This window comes from Medicago sativa, chromosome 8, assembly GCF_051527215.1.
Source record: "Medicago sativa cultivar Bolivia chromosome 8, Bolivia_mono, whole genome shotgun sequence".
Taxonomy (NCBI): Eukaryota; Viridiplantae; Streptophyta; class Magnoliopsida; order Fabales; family Fabaceae; genus Medicago; species Medicago sativa.
Window position 1 is genome coordinate 41,560,933 of NC_140756.1, and position 24,041 is coordinate 41,584,973.

Genomic DNA, 24,041 nt, shown 5'->3' on the forward strand with positions numbered 1-24,041 from the left:
TTTTTAATAATATATTAGGAGTAGGCGGTATAGGATGAAAGTATCTGACGGTTCTAAGGCTCAGCGAGCCCGGACATTTGCCCGTGCTCCGGCTTAATTTTTTGCAATTTCTTATGTAAATCCCTCTAAATTTCTTATATAAACATCTATAAATTGTTCAATTTCTTTAAATTTTTGATTATTTGTTTGCAATTTCTTATGTAAACCCTATAAATATGTTGCAATTTTTTTTTTGCCCAGACTTTATAATAATTATGGCTTCGCCACTGCCTGCCTCTGTTTACTTTCTAGAATTAACGAAAATCACAATAACCCTTAATTATGAAAAGTAAATTATTTTGCAAGTTGCAGTACTCACATGATATTGTAGAAGAACTTTCCCTTTAATTTATATGTAAAACAAAGTGCTAACAATACAATGGGGTTACGTGTCACCATCCTTGTGGTTGAATCCATTTTTATTTATAGGCTCCTCTTTGATGAGCATAAAGTTTGTCGATCAGAATCGATCATTGAAGGTGTTAAACAACGTCGATGAGTTGAAACGAGGGCTAACTGAAAGTGAACGCAGTTAGTGGAATTAAAAGGGTCAGGTATGACGTGGATCATTTAATCCACTTGGTATAACAAGATTAAAAACAAGATTAAAATACATGTTTTTGAGTTTTGTCTAAAACAAAAACATATCCCAAACCTTTTTTTTTTTACCTCTCCCATTCACTGCTCAAGCAAATCACTTTAAATGCCAATACTCATTCATATTTTTAGATGAGAATAATATATATATATATATATATATATATATATATATATATATATATATGTATATGTATGTCCATTCATCTCATGCAGGAGTGAGGTGTTGCTAATTCCAACTCATTTAGCAATAGTCAAGGAAAAGATGAGGTACAATAGTTCGTTTATTATTAATTTATAACAGAATGCTTTTGTGACTATGATTGTGATTTTTTCCAAGAGGCCATTACGTTAATTAACTGTTTTAGATTCCAAAAAACAGTAATATTTCATATAATATATTTAATACATGTGGGAGTACTGTTTCTGCTTAAGCAATTGAGTGTTCAAATTTCGAATTGCAAGTTAATGTCATGTTTCCAACAAGTTCAATAGTATGTAACACCCATTATTCAAAAAAAAATAGTATGCAACACCTTGTTATATGTTTTTTTTTGTTTGATTCATAATTTTTTTTTTATGTTATGTATACATAGTATTATTTCACATTCTTGACAACTTCATCTTAATTTCTAGTTGGAGGACAGGACAGAACAACTCTAGTTGTCCAGTGTTTGATTTGTAAAACAGTTTCAGGTACAGGACAAACTGGAGGCAAGGGACAGGACAAAAACTCATATTTTTGTCCCTCACCAAACCACAGCACAACTTTTTGTCCCACGTACAAGTTGTATAAAATACCAAAATAGCATTTTGTCCCCCAAAAATCGTATAAAACATAAAATTACTCATTGCCGTAAAAAATTTGTCCTGTGCTGTTCTGCCTTGTGTTGTGCTGTTCTGTCTTGTACTGTTATGTCCAGTACTTACTGTTTTGCAAACCAAACACACATTGTCATTCAATAATATCATTCTACTCCAACCTTGTACTGATATTTTTAGTCTTACTAAATGTTGCAAGTTAGTAAAATTGAGTTGCATACATCATTCGATCATCAATCAATAAGATATTTATCCTATATGGGTGGATTTGCAATATAGTAGACAAGTTTACAAAATGGAAATGAACTCCCTAGCATAGAGAACGAGCCTCCTATTTATAGCAAAAGAAAGAAATCGACTTATAAGTTTCCATGTATGACCCACGGAGCCGACCCCGATTAATTCGGTGGCTCTCTTATATTCTTTAAAATTTTCATTGAATAAAAAGTTCAACACCACTTATAGTGATAGACAACTAAGTTTAATTAAATATATGAGTCATAATTCAAGTTTAACTTTTACCTATAGACAATGCATAATTGATAGTAAAATTGTTGTCTTCCATAGTTTTACCTACGAAAAATGACATTTACTAACGGATTTTACCTGTAGGTAGAAGTTTTTTTTTTTTTTTTTTGCAAATTATGAAGCACCTCTAAGTTTGAGGCTTTGTTACACTTGCATAGGGCCAGCCTTGATAACACATGTCTCTCTAACTATAAAATTTTCTTTGCAAGTTTCCTCTTGTCTACGAATCTTGATTGTGTTGATCATATGTTTGTCCTTGAGCAATATGGTTATGTAGAAATTACTCTATAACTTTAGAGTTGTTTAATTCAATGAAAATGGTGCTCCTTTTATAGGAGAGAATACAACTAATCAAACATTTACAAGCATAGTTTTGGTTTAGCATACCTTTAGAGCTTCAGCAATCCAACATTAATCCAAACAAATATTTATTATTAGTTTTTGTTTTAATATTGGGTCTTGGTGTAGTTTTGGTTACAAACATAGAAATATTGGGTTTTGGCGTAAGTCCTAGCTATCATATCATAAAGTTTCTTAAAGTTATGTCACATTAATATGATTAGGAACCCCTTTTTGCGAGGTTCGTAAAATAGTAATGTTATTATTGTGAACCGGGTTGTTTTTTGAGGGAAGAACAGAAAGGGGGATTTTTTATCATGGAAAAGGTACATATACCTACTCAAAATTCTCACAAAGTTATCAATCCATTTGTCAAAAGGTAACCCAAAGGATGCCACCTTTCACCGGCAATGCATATATAAACGTATTTACAAGGGAAGTAAGAACAGAACAGAACTATGGTGGCAAAAATAAGCACCTTAATGAAAATCTAAATGTTGTCAAAATCACGAAGATTATACAAGTTTCATTATGATCCTTGGGTAAGTCTATTCGTCTCATTTTGGTTACCGAGAGTTTCCATGAGAAGGGGTGGGGCATACTGTGCTGTCCCTTGGTGTTCTTCAGAATCTTGGCAGAATGAGAGAACTATTGTATCAATTGACATCTCCACCACTGCAAAGAATAGAGTTGCAACAGTATATCCAAGAGCCCAGCATACCTGCATTACAATACACCAAATATAAAGTTCTGACAATAGTTTTAGAATTCACATTTGATGGTGAATGCATGCATGATTTGAATATATTTTGTTCTAATATTACAAGTGAAAAAAATTACGTTACGTTTCATATGTTCTAGTAATCAAGTACTTTGAAACAAACAATGAAATAGGGTCTATTTGTCCAACATTAAATAGCATACATTGCGAGAATGCAGCTAAATTAGAAACAGGTAAGTAGGTAACTACGTGCCATTGTTTGATTTGAGAACTTGATGCCAACGATACAATCAACTAGATGTAAGTTTTGTCCATATGTAGATAGTTTACGAGTTCTAAGTATTCAGTCCATTTTGTCAAAAAATATAGAGCCCATTAGTGTAAATATGTGTGTGTGTGTGTGCGCGCGCGCGCGCAGACACTCTTGTCTCTCATTTGTAAGTAATGAAGCATAATTTACAAAATTTCTTTTATGGCGACATGTTTTGTTCCTCCGGTGCACGTTGACTCCCACCTCCGGCACCATTGCCTCGCGACTGCTGGTCAGCCAATCAAACGCAGCTACTGAACAGAATTCTCACGCACTGCCACAACCTCCATCAACCCTGTTCAATTTCGACCAAATATACTCTTCCCTGCCACATGTCTGCCGACGCCATTGTACTCACTGTTATGAGTCTGCCCCAGTGGTCAGTTTCAACCACCATCGCTGCCGGGACTTCGGCCAGCTTCAATGAACCACTACTATTTGTTGTGCTCTTATTTGGTATTTCAGCCACTTTGTTATGCCTAAAAATGACTAATTCTTACTAATACAACAAGTCGGTCTCTTTCTCTGGTTTTGATATCTACTCCTGGAAGTGCAAAAGAAAAATTAATAGGCTCCTCTAATTATGGTCTATGGTCTAAAGCTGTTCAAAAGTGGTGTTATTGGAAAGGGGTTTAAGAATTGAAGGACAGGGAAACTTAGGAACAGAATGATGATCAAAATGTTAGTGCCAGTTTTATAATCCGTCTCATCACAACATCTACACCAACCAAGAATCTAATAAAGCCAAAAGTTTTAACACCAATGGCTTCAACGCTTATAATACTCTGTTGATGACAAATGAATCAACCTTCGTCAAAGGGTTCTACTTCAGTTTCAGCCATTGCTCAAAGCAGCCCTAGAGAAGAACAAGGTGGTGATCATTGAGGCGGCATCAAGGCATATCACCCTACAAGCACTTATTGTCATAGGAAGTGGGCACACAAAAGAGAGGTGCTTCAAAATGAATGGTTGGCCTCCTCAAATTACTCTTGCTCACAATGTCGACATCTTACCTGTCACCCTTACTTGGAAAATAAGAAGCTTGAGATTATTGTTAGATCTAGATTTAAGGGTAAGTATACTGTTATGGCATTGGTCACATGTGAGCTCGTCTGGATCGCCCAACTAGTTCATGGGAAAAATTTATTGAGGTCTTTCAAATGAAGTTGTTTTGCGATATTTATGTAGCTCTTCATATCGCTTCCAAACTGATTTTTCACAAGGAATAAACGTTGAAGTGGGTTGTCATTTAGTTAGAGAAAAAGTTCTATTTGGTTATATTGTTATTCTAATGTTCAACTAGCCGACAATCTCACTAAGTCTCTCATGAGTTATCGAATTGAGTTTATCAGAAACAAGCTTGGTGCATATGATCTACACGCTCCAGCTTGAGGGAGCGTGTTTGAGTTCTAAGTGTTGAATGCATAAGCCCATTAATATATATATGTGTTTATACTCTTGTAATCTTTCATTTGCACCATACAATTTGATGGTGCAAAGCATGAGCTAATGTAGGATCAAAATGGTTTTGAACTATTCTTGAGTTTCAAAACAATGTCTAATTTCTAAAATATATGGATTTGACATTAAAATATATGATTATAAACAAGACATACCACAACAGGGAAGAGTGGAGATGAGGTCTTGTTATGGCCAGAACTGTACTTGTGTGTGTCTAACATGAGGAATGCAAACACGGAACTTGAGAGGCTGACACACAGTTTTCCAAGGAACAAAATGACATCCCCGATCACATTAAGACGCCCAATCTTTAGAATGTTATTCATGATCAAATCTGTTGCTATAGAAGACGCGCTAAAGAAACTTTTGCCAGTTATAGCAATCTGCAAGCATCAAGAAGATAATCACAGTTAACATCAGAAAAGTCAAAACAATATATATAACAATCAGCGGTCATCAAAATAATGATTTATGGTAAATAATGTAGATTAACAAAAGTTACCATGATATAAGCATTTCGATTTACTGATTTGATTGTCCACTCAATACACCTGAGAAAACATTGAGAAGATTGGTGTGCAGCCTTGCCTATCCAGCTGCCATGCATATGGCTGGATACTTTTAGTTTGCGACGAAGAGATTCAAGCAGAAACCGGATTGATTCTACAAATGACACTATCAGAGAACCAAGAGCCACAGATCCGAGACTGTAACGCATAAGCCTTTTCATGGAGGAAAAAACTGACAGAAATGGAATTTCATGCTGCATTGAGAAATATAAATTACATTTAATAACTTGGACAACATAGAATTTTTCAAGTATCAAGATGAAAAAAGCTTAATCAGTAGACGGTCTTGTTCAAGTCGGCCAAAATAAATACCCGCGTCTGTTTCTTTTTAGTTGCGTTTTAAGGTTACTTACAGTACTACAAAACCAATTAAAATATTGTTACTTTTGATGGGAACATATTATTCAGTATTAGCTCGAATTTGCCAAGTTGTTGATGTAAGCAGTTCAGCAATCTGATTATTAAACACATTTTTTTATCTGTCGCACAATGAGGTATATTTTAATAATTTATCATGATACATATTTTACCAATGAGGAAAAACTTGAGCCAAATAGCAACTTACAGATGTTTCACCGTGGGCCCAGTAATAAGAAGCAACAGACCCAGCAACCACTGTTGAGGAGCACGCTACGAAAAATTGTGTGGCCCAATAGCACCCAAATAGGTGAAAAAGTATGGAAATTCCAATATGTGGTGTGTAATGAATGCTATATCCACAACAACGGTCACAGTTCACCCGTTTTGCCACAAGATCATACGTGCAGCAGTTAGAGTTGCAGTCATTCTGAACAATCTGGCCAGAGCTGAATAAATGGAGAGCAGCTGAAGTCCAAATCATGTAAAACACGGCAAGGATAGCATATGGGATGATTGGAAAAATTATGAGTGCTTGAACTTCTCCTATTACTTTTGCAGCAACCTGTGGACAGTTAGAATTATACCAATTAAATTGTCTGACTCAGGTAATGGAAAGAATGCTGCATAATTATTTAAGTTATTAGTAGCTCGAACACTGTTGTTTTTCGACAAGTTATGTTTAAGAGTTCTGTGAAAATGTTGTTTAACATTGTGACAACTGGATGTGCACACGCAACGCAACGCAACACATGGAGGTAGGATCACATAAGTGCCAAAAATAAGAAAATAGTTTAATGAAAGGAAGTCTGCATCATCAAAATCATGCTATTCTTAAACCAGCACAGAAAGTTTTAGAGAAATCATAAAACAAAAATAATAAGAAAATAATTTAATAATTGGATATGACAAAGCGATGCTTGCCTTGAGGACAGATGTTGCCATAAGGATGCGCCGTACAATAGCAATTGAAGTGAGAACGGAAACAGCCATGACAACGGTCACAAGTACAGTGACAACACGTAGATGAGTTAACTCCTGAAAGTGAAATCATTTTGTTAGATGTATACATGCAAAATATTGTCTAGTCATTAAAGATTTGAGAAAACTTCAATTTTTTTCACAATAGGATGTTACTCACCCTCCCAAATACATTAATGTAAGGATCATGCTCACCAATGATGGGAGAAATAGCATCATTTCCAATCCATCCAGCTGAAAATTTGTAAGAAAAATTAACTCAGTATTAATGTTCGATTGACGTTTGCCCAAAATCCAGATAAAGAAACTAAAATATTACTACCTCGGTCACAAAATAAGTGTTGTTCTAAGTTTTTGCAAATAGATTGAGAAAAGCTATAAATGAATGAAAGAATGCTGCAATTTTATAAAATTATCCTTATTAACCATTGTCACAAATGTTTAGTGGAGTACAATGGCTTGAAAGCGATGTAGACAATATTGATTTGGGGTTAGAATTAAAAGAAAAAAATTAATGTCACATTCAAAAAGCAAAACGATACTCATTTTTGGATATTTTTTATATTCTAAAACGACACATAATTTGGGACAAATTGGCTAAATAAGTTTTAACAGAATAATATAAGAATAGGTTTAAACTAGAATAACCAACGATATAGCAAGATATGAACAAAATAATTATGGTCAAAGTTCAATCTACAAGAATAAAACTTAAATTCATCAAGCATACTCCACATTACACATAACAGCAACATTTTAACAAAAACATGTAGACCGCCTAACTTGTGTCTAACCCATGAAACACATAGAACATAGAAAAGAATAACAAGTTAATTCAGAAGGATATTCATATTTCCTTTTTTACATTGGTATAATGATACTTTCATAAGAGGGCACATATTTGACTCTAGAAATACTGAAATAGGCCATGAGAGATCCTAACCTTTTATGTAGAAGAACATTGTGACTGCTATTATTAGTACATTAAAGAGAACCACTGTAATCCACGGCATTGCAGCAACAAAATGCCGAATCATCATCAGCCAAATCACAGAGAGAAAAAGAGGTAAAATCCCTCCACAAACAATCAGCACAGGCCATGCCTTTCCTATGTCAGCCATGTACCTCTGTAAATACAAATCAAAACACATTTTAATTCTGCAGCCTACAATAATATACACAACGCTGAATATGCATAAGGTCCCTGGCACGAATTTTTTGCTTCCTTCAATTTCTTATCTTCTCTTTTGACACTAACATACAATGTTGATATTGCGTTGTTACGCTATCCTTGTACAAAGTTACAATCAGAACACCAATAAAAGTAGTAGGAAGTTGAAAAAATTTAACCTTTAAGACAGCTGATCGAGAATTAATAGACTTGTGAATTGATTTATCAATAACAATGTCTTCATTGATGCTAACTCCACCCATCTGCTCCCAATGCTTCAGTGATGTGTTTGATGGTCGAGCAATAAACTGGCAACTCCAGTAAACTAGAAAGAAAAATACTCTTTCAGAATCGTGCATTGTCAAAAGGGTAAAAACATCAATGTGCACCATAAGGTATAGTTTACTCACCATTTACACTAGGAAATATAACAGGATAACATGGGCCCTGAAGTTGAAGAGAGGAGTTTCTCATATCAGGTGTAAGGAACTGATAATAATCATAGTCACTCTTGATCCAATCTTCCATGGAAAGACGGATATCTCCTTCAGGATAATCACACACCCATTTAAGAGAATCATCAGCAGGAATAGGGCATTCCGACAAGCATATGCTACGAGCATTGACTAGTTTGAATTGGCTATCCTTCAATCCAGTCTGATAAACTTGGTTAGGATTCTGCCAATATCTGAGCTCCAATTCACCAAGGCCAGGATGTGCATGCTTGTCACCGCACACATTACCTTTGTAGTCCAACCCATAAGTAAGCCTGAGGTAAATCATATTGCTAGTGAGACACTAATAAAAAAAAATTACATAATTTTCACAACAAAAAGGAGAATAAAAATCATTCGCCACACCCTTCCTAGTATAAGGGCCTGCTTGAATTGGCTTATTTGAGTTTATCAACTAGCATAAGCACTTCTGAGACTGTTTGGGAGAGGTTGTGTTAACCGCTTATGACATGTTCATAAGCTGTTTCAGCTTATTTCCATAAGCTCTCCAGGATAGCATATAAAAAAAAAAGTTTGACTTTATTTTATCTTTTGTTATATAAAGAGCTTATACATAAGCACTTACATGATAAGCCGTTATACTATAAACTCTTAATTAAGCCGTTTATCCAAACAGGGGCCAAATTCTTAACCAGCCATTATAACTAACAAACCAAACAAAAAGATTGATCCCTTCTTGAACTAGTACTGTAATAGCTAATAGACCCAGTACATTAGTCAAAATCAAAAATTAATAATTTGACATAAATGTTGAATAAAATCAGAATTTCATGCAATCTGAACTGAAGCATCATCCTTAATTAAGTAAAATAATAAAAGACTAAAAAGAGAAAAATTGAAAATCATGGACCCCTAGGAAGAAAAATGCATCCATTTACAAACTTTCCTTAAAAATAATCTCAAATAAAAAAAGCCCATCAAGAGAAAGTACCAGATGTATTAAAATTTGCAATAAAAATCAAAACTTGCCAATTGCAGAAACACCAAATAACAGAAGAACATACACAATGTTGAACTTTTTTTACCTAAGTGGGTTTCCTTGGTTAAAACCAAAACTGGAATTAACAATCATTGCAATCCAAAAAGCAATAAAGATAACAAGAGCAGTGATATCTCTACATTTTCTATTATGCTTAATGATTCCACCACCCATTTGAGTAACTCCATCACTTGATGTATAGCTTCCTATCACTGCACCTAAAGGACCCCTCATTTTCAATTATCAACTTTTGAGTATATGCAAATTAACAAGCTTTGCTTCAATGAGTGTAGTAGTAGAAGATGAAGAAGATGAAAGGGGTTAGTAGAGAATGAGGTAGCTAGGGAAGTGTGAAAAGGGTGTGTGAAAAAGCAAAGTGGTTTAGATTTGGGTTAATCTAATGAAAAAGAGATTAATATTAAGACAGAGATTTTCTAAAGTGAATGTTTTTTTTTTCCTTTGCTTTTTCTTTTCCGTGTTTTGTGGCTTCTCGGACACATCTAACTAGGTGTTTTTTATTGTTCGACTGGTCTTAAACGGCAAAGTGCAATATTTTATCGGATTGTTATAGGATACTCCGCATATATATAATGATACTTATAAAATACTTCAAAGATACATATCTTAGAAAATATGATGAGTAAAAAAGTGAGACAATGTTGTGAAAATTCAGTGGAAATGAATATGATTCAATTTTATATATATGTAGAATTGTTTCTCGATCAACCACATTTTTTTTTTGAATAAGCAAATATTATTAAGTTAGGTTAGCACAAGATGCACTTAACTCGCAAGGAGGAAAAAGAGTACAAGAGGTTCAAAAAAACGCGGACACCTCAACACCAACCAGACTCGATAAAAAACCTCCTGCAAATCTACTGCAGTAGCAGAACAATAATAAACAACAAGGCAGTAACAGACAACACGAACCCAAAAACGGCCACGAAAACAAACATCCAAACCGCCCCTAGCACTTAAAATTATACTTTTTGTGAAAACATTACATTTTTTTTAATTTTGATCACATGTATTATTTTTATAAAATTATGACTTTTATAATAACAATGAAGGTTTTTCTCATTCTTATTTTATGATGTTGATACTTTTTATATTACTACTACCTTAACTTTTGCTTTTTAAATCATGTATCGTAGCCATATCTAATACGATTCGTATCCATTCTAATGAACCGATGATAGAAAGTTGCAACAAAGTTCACACAGCTTATCAATTAGTAGTTCATACGATTCATATTCTTGTCGACGTTTTAGAGATTGTAGTATGAGATCATATTCTATATTAGGAGGCTAACCAAGTTGCAGAAGTGTTAGCTAAGCATAGTTTATCCTTAACTTATAATTGTAAGATTTTGTCAATGTTCCACATTGTAATGCCTCTTATGGCAGATTTGAATTGCATTGGTTTCCCTATTATTCACCAAAAAAATATTATTATCACTTTTTAATAGTAAAAATGAGTACCCTTGAAGGACTTCATTGAGATGATATGAGAACAAGATCTGATTTGTGAACGGTTGGATGAATTGGAATGAAGCCAAAGACAAGCCGTTATGGGAAATATTCTTAAAAAATACTCCTTTGAAATTTGAATTAAATTAGAGATTCTGCCGCTTGGATTAGGAAAAAGACAGTGATTAAGTTAAATTTAAAAAAAATTTATATCTGACTCATATGGACCAATAATGACAGTTTGATGGGCTTAAAAAAAATGTAATAATTCTTACATGTTTATCAAAAAAAAAAAATGGGTAGAGTTACACATGCTGAATTGACATCAATCATAATCATTTGTTTGTATTTGTATAGGGTTTTTTTATCATGTATAAATTTACGCATGTTAAAAAATTCTAAATAGTAAATTTGTAGGGAAATTTATATTTTTTAATGATTTTAATTAATGGTAACCCATCATATATAATTATACAAACTTTTATTGATAGGTACGTAGTTGTCAAAATAAAGATAGTTTGATGGTCCTAAATATTCCCATCCCACGGATAAAGATTGGTCAATAATACAGCGATTGCGAATGGAACATATAGCAAGTTGGTGGGGCCCTCCCCATGTTTGTATTTCCTTTTCCTTACATGAAAGGCCTCTTTGCTAGATCTCGTATCATTTTCTATTTTCACTTTTCATTTTTCTCCTTGCTTTTTCTTGTCAAGTATAAAATAATAAAAATTGTTATAAAAGTTCTATAGTATAAATTCTAACATGTTTATGAAAATCTAGACTCTCATAACAAAGATGTAGAACGATTTCAATGGTGAAAAACTTGTGAAAATGAACATGATAGATGGAAAGGATAAAGTATGTATAATGTGCACCGTATTATTAGGAATTTGATTAAATGTAGTTAGTGGTCAGTGTAGTTAGGTGTATTCATCACCTCTAAACTGACTTACTAAGATTACACAATTAAGATCTAAAAAAAAATAAAAAAAACTAAGGCAAATGCTAGCATGTTCTCTAAACGAATATGTTAAAATTTCACTCTGATAGGTGTGCATTCAACTTTTTTTAAAATTAAAATATTATCCTTTTTCAATGTAAATTTTCCACTTAATTGACCAAGATCGGCCTACCTCGAACTAGCCAACTGCACTGATACTTGATACATTGAAATTTAGTCTATATTATTGTATGGATAGTTAAATGTTTAGTTAGAAGGTCCGAATTCACCTCTTTTAAAACTAGGGTCATAAGTGTATAATTCAATCTTAATTTGAAAACAAAATCGATCAACTACTTGATTTATAATGTTGTTGATAACGTGTATTTGTAAAAATAGGTTTGAATTTGAAAACATGAAAATATGCGTAAGTAATCATATTTGGTTTTATAAACATTTTTTGGACTTGTCACCTCAATGTTAAATGATCCATATGCACTTAGTAATGAAGGTTGCTGAAGGGTAACAACGAAAATATTTTATAACTTAAAAGGACTAATTTATAACAAAAAAAAAAAAACTTAGAGGACTAAATTGTTACAACCATCTTTTATTTTTTTTGAAAAAGTCAAACTAACCCACCAAAATTTGTATAAAAGGGAAACGAATTTGAGACCTTGCGATAAGCAAACTTCAAGGTCCACATCCAACACCATTAGACCAACCAAAGAGGGTCAACTTGTTACGACCATCTAACTTAAAGGATAATAGATGGTATTTGACCTATTATATATTAACATATTAATTTATTATTTATATATTTTATAAAATACAAAATTTACTAATTCAACTAAGTATAAATTTACTACTTTGTTTTCGCTTTTGTTTTAGACTTCAGTATAAATTTTATACATTTGATGTAGATCTCTTGGTATGTTTTATGTTCACTAACATAGTACCATAATCATAACATCGGTTGTCATCGCTATGTGACATTGTCAGCCAATTCTCCATTTAACAGGAGTAGATCCAAGTATCCAGCTATATCATAGGATCAGAGTTTAATCTTCCATGCAAATTAACACCGGCTATAGAGTGATTACATGTCTACATGATAAATGCAGCTTTAAAATAGATCTACGACACACAAAAATGCTATTCTAGTATCACTCATTTGACATCAACTGCATTCAACACCAATGATGGTAAGAAATCAGTATTATTGCAATCTTGAGTTAAGAATTTCCCCAATCTCTTCATCAACCTCTATTTTATCATCTCTCATACTTTCCAAAATCTCATCAACCTCTATTTTATCAGCTCTCGTACTCTCTAAAATTTTATCATCCTCTTTCTCACTTCTATCATACCTCTTGATCAAGGACAGATACATATCCCTATTCATTGAAGTCACATTCTTCAATGAATTCACGAAATCTTCTATTTCATCTATATCTCTGTTATTGGTAGCCCAACTCAAAATGCTGGAAAGAACATCAATTTTTGGTCTCCAACCTTTATTCTTGGGTTGTACAGCCACAGCTTTCTTCATGCATTGAAATGCCTTCTCCATATTCTCTTTGGCAACATACCCAGCAGCAATGATAGCCCAACTGTTAGGAATAGGATTCTTCCCTTTCTCAATTATGCTTTGCAGCATTGTTTCCGCTTTTTCGATCAATCCATTCTTGGAATAGCCAATCAAAAGGATGTTTGGCACCCTGAAATCATAAGAATTAGTAGATATCTCCCACTCTGCAAGAAGTTTTTCAGCTTCATCAAAGTCACCCAGCTTCACCAAAGAACCCAACATGGTTATATATTCCCTGTTAAGTTGCTTCTTGCAGTTCTCTTTCTGAAGTTTCCATAATCTCATCATGGCTTTTTTGTTTCCAAGACTTGCATAGTGTGAAATCAGATAGTTGTATGCAATCATGTCGTGTTTGTCTGCTTTGTCCTCACATTTCTTCAGGTAGACTAAAGCTTTCTCTTTCAGGTCTCCTTTGATGAAGTAGTTAGCCACCATAGCATACGTGGCCCAATCTGATCCGACGTGGCTTTGCAGTTCCATTTCTTCCAACAGTTTCTCCATACTCGAAAAATCAGACCTTGCGCCATAAGAGTTTATGCATGTCCTATAGCTGAATGTGTCGGGAGAAACGCCGTCCTTTTTCATCGATGCCAAAACACCAAAGACTTCCTCATACTGCTCAGTTTGCAAGTAAAGACACATAATATTATTGTAATTTAGAACAGAAACGAAACCCAAATCCTTGATCTTCTGCATCAGGGAGAGTGACTTATCAACCAATCCTTCTCTTACATAACAATTCAAAAGAGCACCATAAGCCTTTTCAGTTTTATCTTCATCACTTAAATTCTGGAAATAGCTCTCCGCACTATCAAGTCCACGAACTTTACCAATAAGATTTAGTTGCACGGCATGGTCTTTTGCTGAAATTGGGCATAGACCTTTGCTACTCATCCATTCAGAAACCTGAACTTATCAACATTAAAGATATCTTAGTCAGCATTTCAGAACCGGAACAAAAGGATCGATTTAAAGAAAGAAACACATGATAGGATTTCAACTCCTTTTTTTCTTAAGATCAATTCTAGTTGTTAGAGAAAAAATTTGGCACCTGATTTAGTTCCTCAAAACAACAAAAAAAAGTAAACAAAGTAAACAAGAGTTCCTTAACTCGGAACATAGAAGTCCACTAAAAATAATTAAGGTCTAGTTATTCATTTTTTTAATGGGTTTAGTTATTCATTTAGTCCGTGTAAATATAGCAAATTTGATTTTGGTCATTTTAATTTTAATTTTGTTTTTTTATCCCACAATCTTTTTGGTACTTAAAGTCACTATCCTATAAATTGCTGATAATTGAGGTCCACGTGACACCTCTGAGTTGGCATTTTTGTAATTAAATTTTCATCCACCTCATTTCAAGACTACGCCTTTGAAATAGTGTTTAAAATAAAATTCAAAGAGCATAACAATCTCCATCCCTTCAACTTCAAATTCCTCTTTCTTAAAACCCATAAACTAGAACACACCTTCATTCTTTTCTGCCTTCAACATTCTACTTTTTATTCCACTCTTCTTTATCTCTACTTTTTAAGGACCAAAAAAATGGTATATGGTATTACAGGGATAACAAAACAAAACAAAACAAAAAATCACTAGGACTAAAACCAAAATTCATTATAGTCGGAGGGACTAAATGACTAATTAAACTAAAACTCAGATGCTAGTTAGACTCAACCATAGTAGTCAAAATCAGAATTTTAATAGTATAGTCGTACGATTTTACGATTATGGTTTCCCTGAACAATCATGAGTATACCCAGAACCGTAATTTAGTGAAATCGGGTATAACCGCTCCTATAAATCGTGAAATTGTAGAATCCACGATCTTTGAATCGATTCCTAGATTCTGGTTGCAGTGGTAGAACTCACGGTGCACTATAGGGTTAGGGAAAGATGAAGCGTTCTCATTCATGGGTCAGAGAAAACCCATTTCAGTAACTCGGGTTAAGAATATGACCCTTTCAGTAACTCGAGTTAGAATATGACCAGTTTCATTTCGTGGATCAGTAAAATCCCATTTAGAAATTAGGGTTTTTTAGAGCACCTCCAATGGTGAACACTACTAATGGTTACTTTGTGGATCCCATTGTGTTAAAACAACTCACATTTTTTTGCTCCAACAGTGAACTCTAAAAATCTCATATTGGGTTCCACATCTTTAACTTATATATGAGTATTATATTTATATTTCAACTTATTGTAACTTAAAGCAATGCATTTTATTTAACTGGGTCCACAAAGTAACGTTACTTCAGAAAGTAATGGTTACTCCACTATGGCGGACTACAGCGGAAAAATGAGCAAAATATTGGAATAACAAACATTACATGCTGGCGGACAACATAAAATACCAAGCGCTGGAGTTGCTCTAAATAGGAAATTGAATATTTAAAATGGTCATGTGCACATTAACTGTGCAGTAAGTTTGACATGCATCTTTCCAGTGATACAGGCACCTTTTGTTTCCCTCCCCTGCTACTGATTGCCTATAAAATTGGAAGAGCGTAACTTCACCATACACCTCCCACTCTGATCATTTCTCTTGCTTCTCTCTTTTCTTGTGATCCTTGCTTTCTAGTTCCATTATTTCATAAGCTTATATTTAATTAAGTATTGAAAGTGTGATTTAAGTTTTTCTTTTTCCTACTTATGCTATTTTATATGCATATATTTGAATTTTATGAACTTCGTATAATCCTACGGTTAATGTAATGATTTATGATTTTAATTCCTCTTATCGATTATGCGTAAAATCTCGATTTTAACTAACCTTGGAGTCAATGTAGATTCCAATATAGTATCAAAACCTATCCAAAATTTAGTGGGCCACCCACTATCAAGATACTCACGTCACGCACTAGATGTCTATTCATAGGTGTAAGAGGGTGTATATCAGATGATATAGGGCCGGAAAATATGTTAATAAGTGGGAGACATTTCTAACTTTACAAATCTAGGGGTTGATTTAAGTCTAACACAAATCCAAATAACACACAACTGCGACGTTTTACCACTTTGCCCTTCGCCTTAGTCGTGTTTACCTGACACTGACACATAAATCCATGCTTGACTGATATTACTCATTAATATCTTTCGTCGTACTTAACATTCTTTATCATACTCGCTTTCCATGAACATCAGTCCTCTGATACATTTAACAGGTAGAATTTCCATTATCTGACGAGCGGGATGTTACAAAATCTACATGATAAGTGATAATGATTTATGGTGTGGTTTTCGAATGAATCAAACACTCTAATTTATAGAAGTTTCTCTACATTGTGGACCACAAAAATTGTCGATGAAATTTGAACCACAAAAAAACTAAAACAACAGTTAACTATCATTGAGGGTAAAATGGTCAGTTCAGGGTGTTTGAGAACAAACCATGGGTGCCCAAAGGGAAATTTTCATTTCTTTTCCCACATTATGCCTTTCTCGCGTGTGTTTTGATTTGACCATTTTACCCCGTTTAGATTTTATAATGTAAAGCGTATTTGACATTTTTGGATTATAAAATCTAAATAACATTTACCTTGTTTTGTTTGGATTTGACTCGATTTAGTAAATTGTCATAATTTAAAATGACATAATATAAAGTGAGATAATATGAAATTGACAACCAAATTTATGATTCAACACATTTCATTAATTGAATAGGAATTCATAATACATTTACATTAACATAACGTTAATTAGTACAAAATGTTTGGTAATAATACAAAATGATGGGGGGAGAAGGAGGAGAAGGTTTGTCATTTATCTCGTGCGCCCTTCGAATAATTTGGAAACACAAGATGACGGAGCAGGAGAAGGTGGAAACCACTCTCAACAATCCTAGATTCAAACCGGTCTGACATACAAGTTGATATTGGACAACCAACTTTGACCATTCATAGTAACCTTACAAGATGACACAAGGTATTTGTTGACCCCTTCATACGAAAGAACAACAGTAAAATATTGACATCATAACCACCCCCAAAGAAAAGGAAGAAATAAAAGATTAGAAGGAAAGTATACGAGTTATAAAATGAAGAATATGGAAGAAAGTCAATGGGAAATCAACAACCACAAATTAAATTTCGATAGTCTTTTGGGACTCCTTATGTCCAAAGGTCACAAGAAATTGCACGAGTCGCCGAGCCATGTGGAAGAACCGTTGAATCGCTGCAATTCGCATTCGTCGTACTCAAGGTGGCATTTCTCCGTGAGGTTTATTGTTTGAAACAAGCTAACAAACATGATGTCACAGAAAGCACTCCGGTTAACTAGAACCAGTCGAAAATCATAGTTCGCCATCACGACTAGAATAAGAAACAAGATGTGGTGTTTAGGAATTAGACTCAGTGAATCTTCATTATAGAAAGATATTAACAGACGTCTTTTCTTCTCTAGGTGGAGTTTTTAGAATCCTTGTCAAGCCTTGGGAAACTGCCAAAACTTGAATTGGAGGCTGGGTTGAATTCCCACTCCTAGGTGGAAGAGTTTGAAAGGTGGCTATAACAGGGAGGCTTTCCGAAGAGGTGTAGATCTTCCATGTGTAAGACAATGAGACATGATGGCGAATACATCTTCCCATGGAATAGACATTCTTTTGGACATGTATTACATTCCCTTGGATATAGAGAGTGCCTCTATGAAATGTTTTGACAATGAATCTGGAGACTACTTCTTATATTTTTGGACCTCAACAGTCTCGGCCACTGATCTCCATTTAGGTTGAGGAGACTTTTAACACGACTTCAGTTTTGAGACCCTCCTTTGTTTCTTACCTCGAACCTCCCACACTTTCCTTGTTGGATTAGATTTTCTATTATGTCCTCAATTGGATGCAATCTTCTATGACATGTCCGCGACATTAATTGAATCTTCACCATTTGCTCTCGTAGATCCCAAGTCGCTCTCGACCCTTTTATAGATACTCAATACCCTTTTTGTTTGAACTTGGATTTGGAGCATTTCTATAATATGCAGTTTCGAGGAGTGTTAAGTGGGTTCTATTCACAGTATCTTGCAGAGCAGCGTCTTCCATCTCTATCTCACCCAAACCTTCACCCTTGGGGTCTCTCTGAACTTCTATGGGTTTCCATTCATGACTTTGTTAGCCTCCAACATTTCTTCATACTAGATCTAGTTCTTCATATGTCGTAACAAATGGTTAAAGTCCTAAGGGACTTTAAGCCAAATACTTCAATTGAACTTTGTTCCTTTCTCAAGTCCTTTCCTCAACAAATAGGTTTTCATCTTGTCATCAACCCCTTTCACATGAAGAGCCTCTTTGGAGGGTGGCACTTTGGTGACATAATGTCACCGTGACATTAAATCTGAGCCACACAACACACACCTTTGTGTGGCTCAGATTTAATGTCACCCATACAACACATCTGGGCCACACAACACAACCCTTTGTGTGGCCCAGATTTAATGTCACGGTGACATTATGTCACCAAAGTATTATCCCTCTTTGGAGGGGCTCTCCCTTTCTCTGACAGATGACCCCGAGACTGTCCACAAACTTTGTTTGCTTGAGGCAAAGTGGGTTGTGAAACGTCAGCAAAGACCATGGTTTCATCTCTTTGAACCAAATCATGGCCCCTTCAGTTGTATATAATTAATTAATTTTTTAAAGGTACAAGAATAAAATTATAATTTGATGCATACCATATATAATTGGATGCATACCACTTCAAATCATCATTTATTTATTCTATATATGAATGAAATTACAAACATTTAATACTCCCTTGGATCAGAGCACATGACAATGAATAATGATACATACTTTTGAAAAAATAATATATGAATTTTAAAAAATAGAAGAAATTAACTTTATCATATATATAACCTCCACTCATGCCTTTAAAAATTGCAGGGTGTTGGACATGTTTGATATATGTCTTCATTCCAGCTCATATGAGAAACTAATAGAATTGATTATGGGATGAAAATGTTTGTCCAAATCTCCAATTGGAAGACACAACATTGAGAAACACCAATGTTTTACCATCAACCAAAGTAATCTTGAACGAGAGTCTTTGGTTCCTTAGATCTGCACTGCTTTGCCAATTAGCTCCCCAATTTCTGTGCAATGGAAACCAAGCTCCACTTCTGGAACCTCTTATCCACACCCCCTTTATATCACCGCTGCCACCAACGTTTGTTATCATCACCATGTTGAAATTTGATTGACCCTTCAATGTGAACCTAACTCCTCCTCTTCTTTTGCATGCTACCCTGTTATATATAAGTGCCAATTGATTTACAATAGAGGATGCAACATTATAATATGGGTGCTCCTACTCGCTCCTACTCTCCGGTACCAATTTGAGTGGATTAATTTAACATTTTCAAAAACAATATGGACTTGCGAATTTTTTTACTTGTGTGGATCTCTCCAGTAGTGGCTTTGTGACAACCGTTAGTTATTTATACTATATATAAAGAAAATAACATTTTTCAGCTCTTTTGAGTTGACTTTTTCTCTTTCCAAAATTGTCCTTAATTTTCAATACAAATAACACATGTAGGAAATAAATAAGAATAAATTTAAATATTAAAAAAAATGTATTAAACAAGATATAAATATATAGATGTCTAAGTTTTTTCCTTTTATCATATTAAAAGTGTAACAAACTAGATGAATATATTTATACTTACTTTTTTATTATCTCAATTATACCCTTAAACAAATTTTTCTATAATAAAGATTGTGTTGGTGTCATTAAAAAGAGAATTTAAATTATATATTTTTTTGTTATATTGTTGGTGTCATTGAAATAGATCATCATGGTTAGTTTATGTTGTTATAACTTAAATGTAACAAACATTTATATTTTTAGTTTTAATCAAAACCAAAATTTCATAAAAAATACTGTTTATAATTTATATCTTACAGTTTTATTCATAACAACCGAATCTAAGTCTGTACAGATTTTGTAAAAAAAAAAAAGTCTGTACAGATATGAATTATTAACATTTTTTAGTTAAATAGTGGATTTTATAATAAAAAAAGAAAAAGAGATGTAACATTTTATTAAAATTTACTATAATAGTAAAGTCCACCTATAAATCTTTTTTTCCTTTAATGAAACCTATAAACATTTTTGAGGTCCAACTAGTAGTACGAGTGTAGTGCTCCTACAGAGATCTGAAAAAATTATGAAATTCCCTCATTATGTATCATATAAAGGGATATGTTTCTTAATTATTTTATATACACACACTTTATTATAATGCTAATTATTTGTTTGTGATATTGGGTTTGAAATGAGATGCTTATTCACGCCCCTTTGATTGTGCCTTCAATAAAAACAAAGTAACCTCATCAGATTTTTTATTTATTTATAAAAAATAGTGATTTCTTTTTCGGTTGTTAGTTTTTTATTAAACAATGTCAAACTTGATGCATCCTATACAATCAAGTAATTTCAGATTCATGTAAAATTTCCAGCTCTATAAAAATATCTAAATTTGTATAAAACTTTCAAGATGCTCTCTATGCATGTGTCTAAAGTAACTATTTAATTTCAAATTTGTAACAAAGAATGCACCATCAATGCCTATTAAAGAAAGATATGTTTTATTCTACCTTCTATAAAGGACAGGAACAATGCCTTCATTTCCTTGTCGTGCAATGCGAAAGAAAGCAGGCATGGACATATCAAAGTGATGGTGTGGAGGATCACACCATCCTCCATGATTGTTTGGAGGACAAAAATTTGTGGCAGTTACTGTAACACTTCGACTTCTAAGACACCATTTTGGGTCGATTTTATAGTCACATATGACTTGGTAGCAAGCACCACAAACCTCACCATCTCTGAAAAGCATAGTGCTCACTGCTGCTGTGTTCACACCAAACCCAGCATGAAAGGTATCATCATAACCACAAGCTCCTCCTGAAATATTGTCATAATCACAAAGAAGATTAATGTTATATTAAATTATCAGAAGGTTCTTAATATTAAACAAATGGAATCAAATCATGAATGATTAGTTAAGATTAGAATATATAAGGTATCAATATTGATGCATGTTGATAACACAACAAATCATTTTAGATTTATGTAAAGATTTAGAGAGGTGGTCTATATAAAATATTTTTGGATCCATGTAAAACTTACAAGTATGATCTATGCATTGAGTGTATCCAAAGTTAATTATTTAATTTTAAATATAATAAAGATTTTCTCCATGTTGAATTTTATTACTATTATTATTATTATTATTATTATTATTATTATTATTATTATTATTATTATTATTATTATTATTATTATTATTATTATTATTATTATTATTATGTTTCTTTTTCACATGATGATGATGATGCAAGCTTACATAAAAAGTTGTGTTATTTGAACAATCTTTTCTATGACAACTTATGAGACAACCATAAATTTACAAAGAAAAAGAGGTATTGACACAAAAACTAAAATTATAGAGAGAAAAAATAAAAACATAATGTGAATATGAGAAAAAGTTGTAAAAAAAATGGTTATACAAATAATACTTCTCAATAAAAAGGGGTAATTACATATATATTATGCTTGACATGTTATAAACTTTTTTTTAGCAAGACATGTTTATATACTTATTACACATAAAGTTGTTTTAACAATTTTTACTAACGAGCTTTGTCAATTTGTTTTCACTAAAGAACAATTTCAAATAATTTTTACACGCATATAAGGTACAATTATATCCCTAAAATAAAAAGGTACAATTATACTTTACATCATAATTTTCAAAGTCTCGCATTTATACCTTCTTGATAAATTTAAAACTATAAACTTATTATATATATGTAAACTAGTTAATATCTAAACCATAATTATAGATAAAATTGAAACGCCAATAAAATTATAGATAAAAAATAAAAAGTTGATATGTATTTTGACATCTCTAAAACTTAAATATGTCATAACTCATACCAAGGCTGGTTGGACTTTGATTGGCCCCATAGAACGTTGCATGAGCGTTAAGCCAACCGTTAGCTTCAACGTGGATTCTAACTGCGCATAAAACCAATAATAAACGACACCAAATAAAATTAAATGAAGAAATCACAAGAGGTCCCATTTTTTTTTCTTTCTCAAGTCTCAACGAACAAACAAACAAACTTTAATTTGTTTTCTTTATGCTTTTCTCGAACACAAGCAAGTACTACTAATGTACTATGGATGTATGGATTGGAGAGAGTGCCTGGTTTTATAGATTGAATACGCGGTTGTCGGTGATTTTTTAAAATAAAATTTGGATCTGTTAATTAACGACTTTGATGAATAACATTTTGATATATTTTTAAAAACGCGTTTCTCAACACTTTCTATGAAGTACGGAAGAAAAGTACGGTTGGATGACACAACTTTCAGACATAAAGATAAATAAGCACATGCACCCAATCTGTCTGTGTATCTGTTCTCTGAAGAAATGAAAATTATTCACATTTTGAACATCTAGTAACCGAAGAAGAGAAATTGTTGATCTTTTTGAAGAAGAGAAATTGTTGATCTTTAATTCGGGGAAAGAAAGAATGTATAGAATGAAACTTATAATTTAATTAGTTAATTGAAAGTTAATTTTTAAATAAATAATTTTTAGCTCTAGCTTTCTTCATCTTTGTAACAAGTTTTATTTTTTTATCATCAAAATAACATTTAATTGCCAAAAGAAAGTACTCTATCCACTACCGAGGGTGAAATACAAGCAGAAAGAAAGTACTATATCTGATCTCCTAAATGAGCTTCTCGCGGTTGCGGCCCAGCACGCCCGTGTGGAAAACTGCCTGCAGGAACCCCCCCCAACCCCCCCCCCCCCCCCCCCCCAACGAAAATTGTTATTTCAAACCCCGCACGCCCGTGCTTTCTGCAGTCGTGGGCCCCTTTGAAAGTTGTTATTTTCTCCTGCCAACTCCTGGTTGATAGGATTCCTACTAGGCTCAACTTGATTAGGCGTCGTGTCCAGCTTACGGAGGGAGATGGGGGTGTGCTTTCTGTGATGCGCCGTCGGAATCGACAGTGCATTTGTTTGTGTCGTGTCCTGTTATCCTTCCGGTGTGGTATCAGGTGTCTAAGTGGTTGGGTTGGGAGTTTGTGACCCCTCTTCGTCTTGCCCATCAGTTCTTGTCCTTTACGGGTTTAGGTGGGGGGAAGAGAGTTAGGTTAGGTTTACTTCTTATTTGGCATGTTGTTATTTAGACAATCTGGACGTCCCGGAACGACCTTTTGTTTTCTGGTGGCGCTCTTCGCGAGGAGCTTGTAGTGGATAGAGCAAAACTCTTAGCTTGGAAATGGTTCCTGGCTAAGTACCCTGGCAGTTCCTGCACTTATCATGAGTGGGAGGTGCAACCCGTCCTTTGTTGACATCGGTAGGGTTTGTGGTGGAGGTTTTCCCGTGGTTGTTTTTATTTTTTCCCTTTTGGCCTTCTTTTGAAGTTCTTGTGGTGTATATTGTACAGTTTTCTCTCTTATATATATATATATATATATGGGAGCCCCTAATATGGACCTAAAAAATAAAGGTCCACCCATGGACCTGTTCAAATGACTGGCTGCAATCGGTTACCCTCACTTTAATTACTGGAATTTACTGTGTAAATACTAGTACCAATCTTATCCTGAATCCTTCCATGCGGCCCTACT

General features: G+C 33.8%; 2 protein-coding genes and 1 pseudogene across 2 annotated transcripts; all 3 read right to left on the minus strand.

The window, feature by feature from the left end:
• Nucleotides 1–2,773: 2,773 nt before the first annotated feature.
• On the minus strand, nucleotides 2,774–9,778 carry LOC146899195 (Plasma-membrane choline transporter family protein). The gene is made up of 10 exons (XM_085731974.1): nucleotides 9,436–9,778; nucleotides 8,306–8,664; nucleotides 8,075–8,220; nucleotides 7,668–7,851; nucleotides 6,885–6,958; nucleotides 6,668–6,781; nucleotides 5,952–6,308; nucleotides 5,320–5,580; nucleotides 4,973–5,200; nucleotides 2,774–3,046 (listed from the first exon to the last, which is right to left on the minus strand). Exons 1-10 carry the CDS (start codon nucleotides 9,621–9,623, stop codon nucleotides 2,855–2,857), a joined length of 2,103 nt encoding a protein of 700 aa, XP_085588100.1. The 5' UTR covers nucleotides 9,624–9,778; the 3' UTR covers nucleotides 2,774–2,854.
• A 3,077-nt stretch (nucleotides 9,779–12,855) lies between these two features.
• LOC146899196 (pentatricopeptide repeat-containing protein At4g21705, mitochondrial pseudogene) lies at nucleotides 12,856–14,464 on the minus strand (annotated as a pseudogene).
• Nucleotides 14,465–19,077: 4,613 nt separating this feature from the next.
• EXPA12 (expansin 12) lies at nucleotides 19,078–22,578 on the minus strand. The gene is made up of 3 exons (XM_085732163.1): nucleotides 22,332–22,578; nucleotides 20,987–21,296; nucleotides 19,078–19,632 (listed from the first exon to the last, which is right to left on the minus strand). Exons 1-3 carry the CDS (start codon nucleotides 22,477–22,479, stop codon nucleotides 19,320–19,322), a joined length of 771 nt encoding a protein of 256 aa, XP_085588289.1. The 5' UTR covers nucleotides 22,480–22,578; the 3' UTR covers nucleotides 19,078–19,319.
• Nucleotides 22,579–24,041: the final 1,463 nt, after the last annotated feature.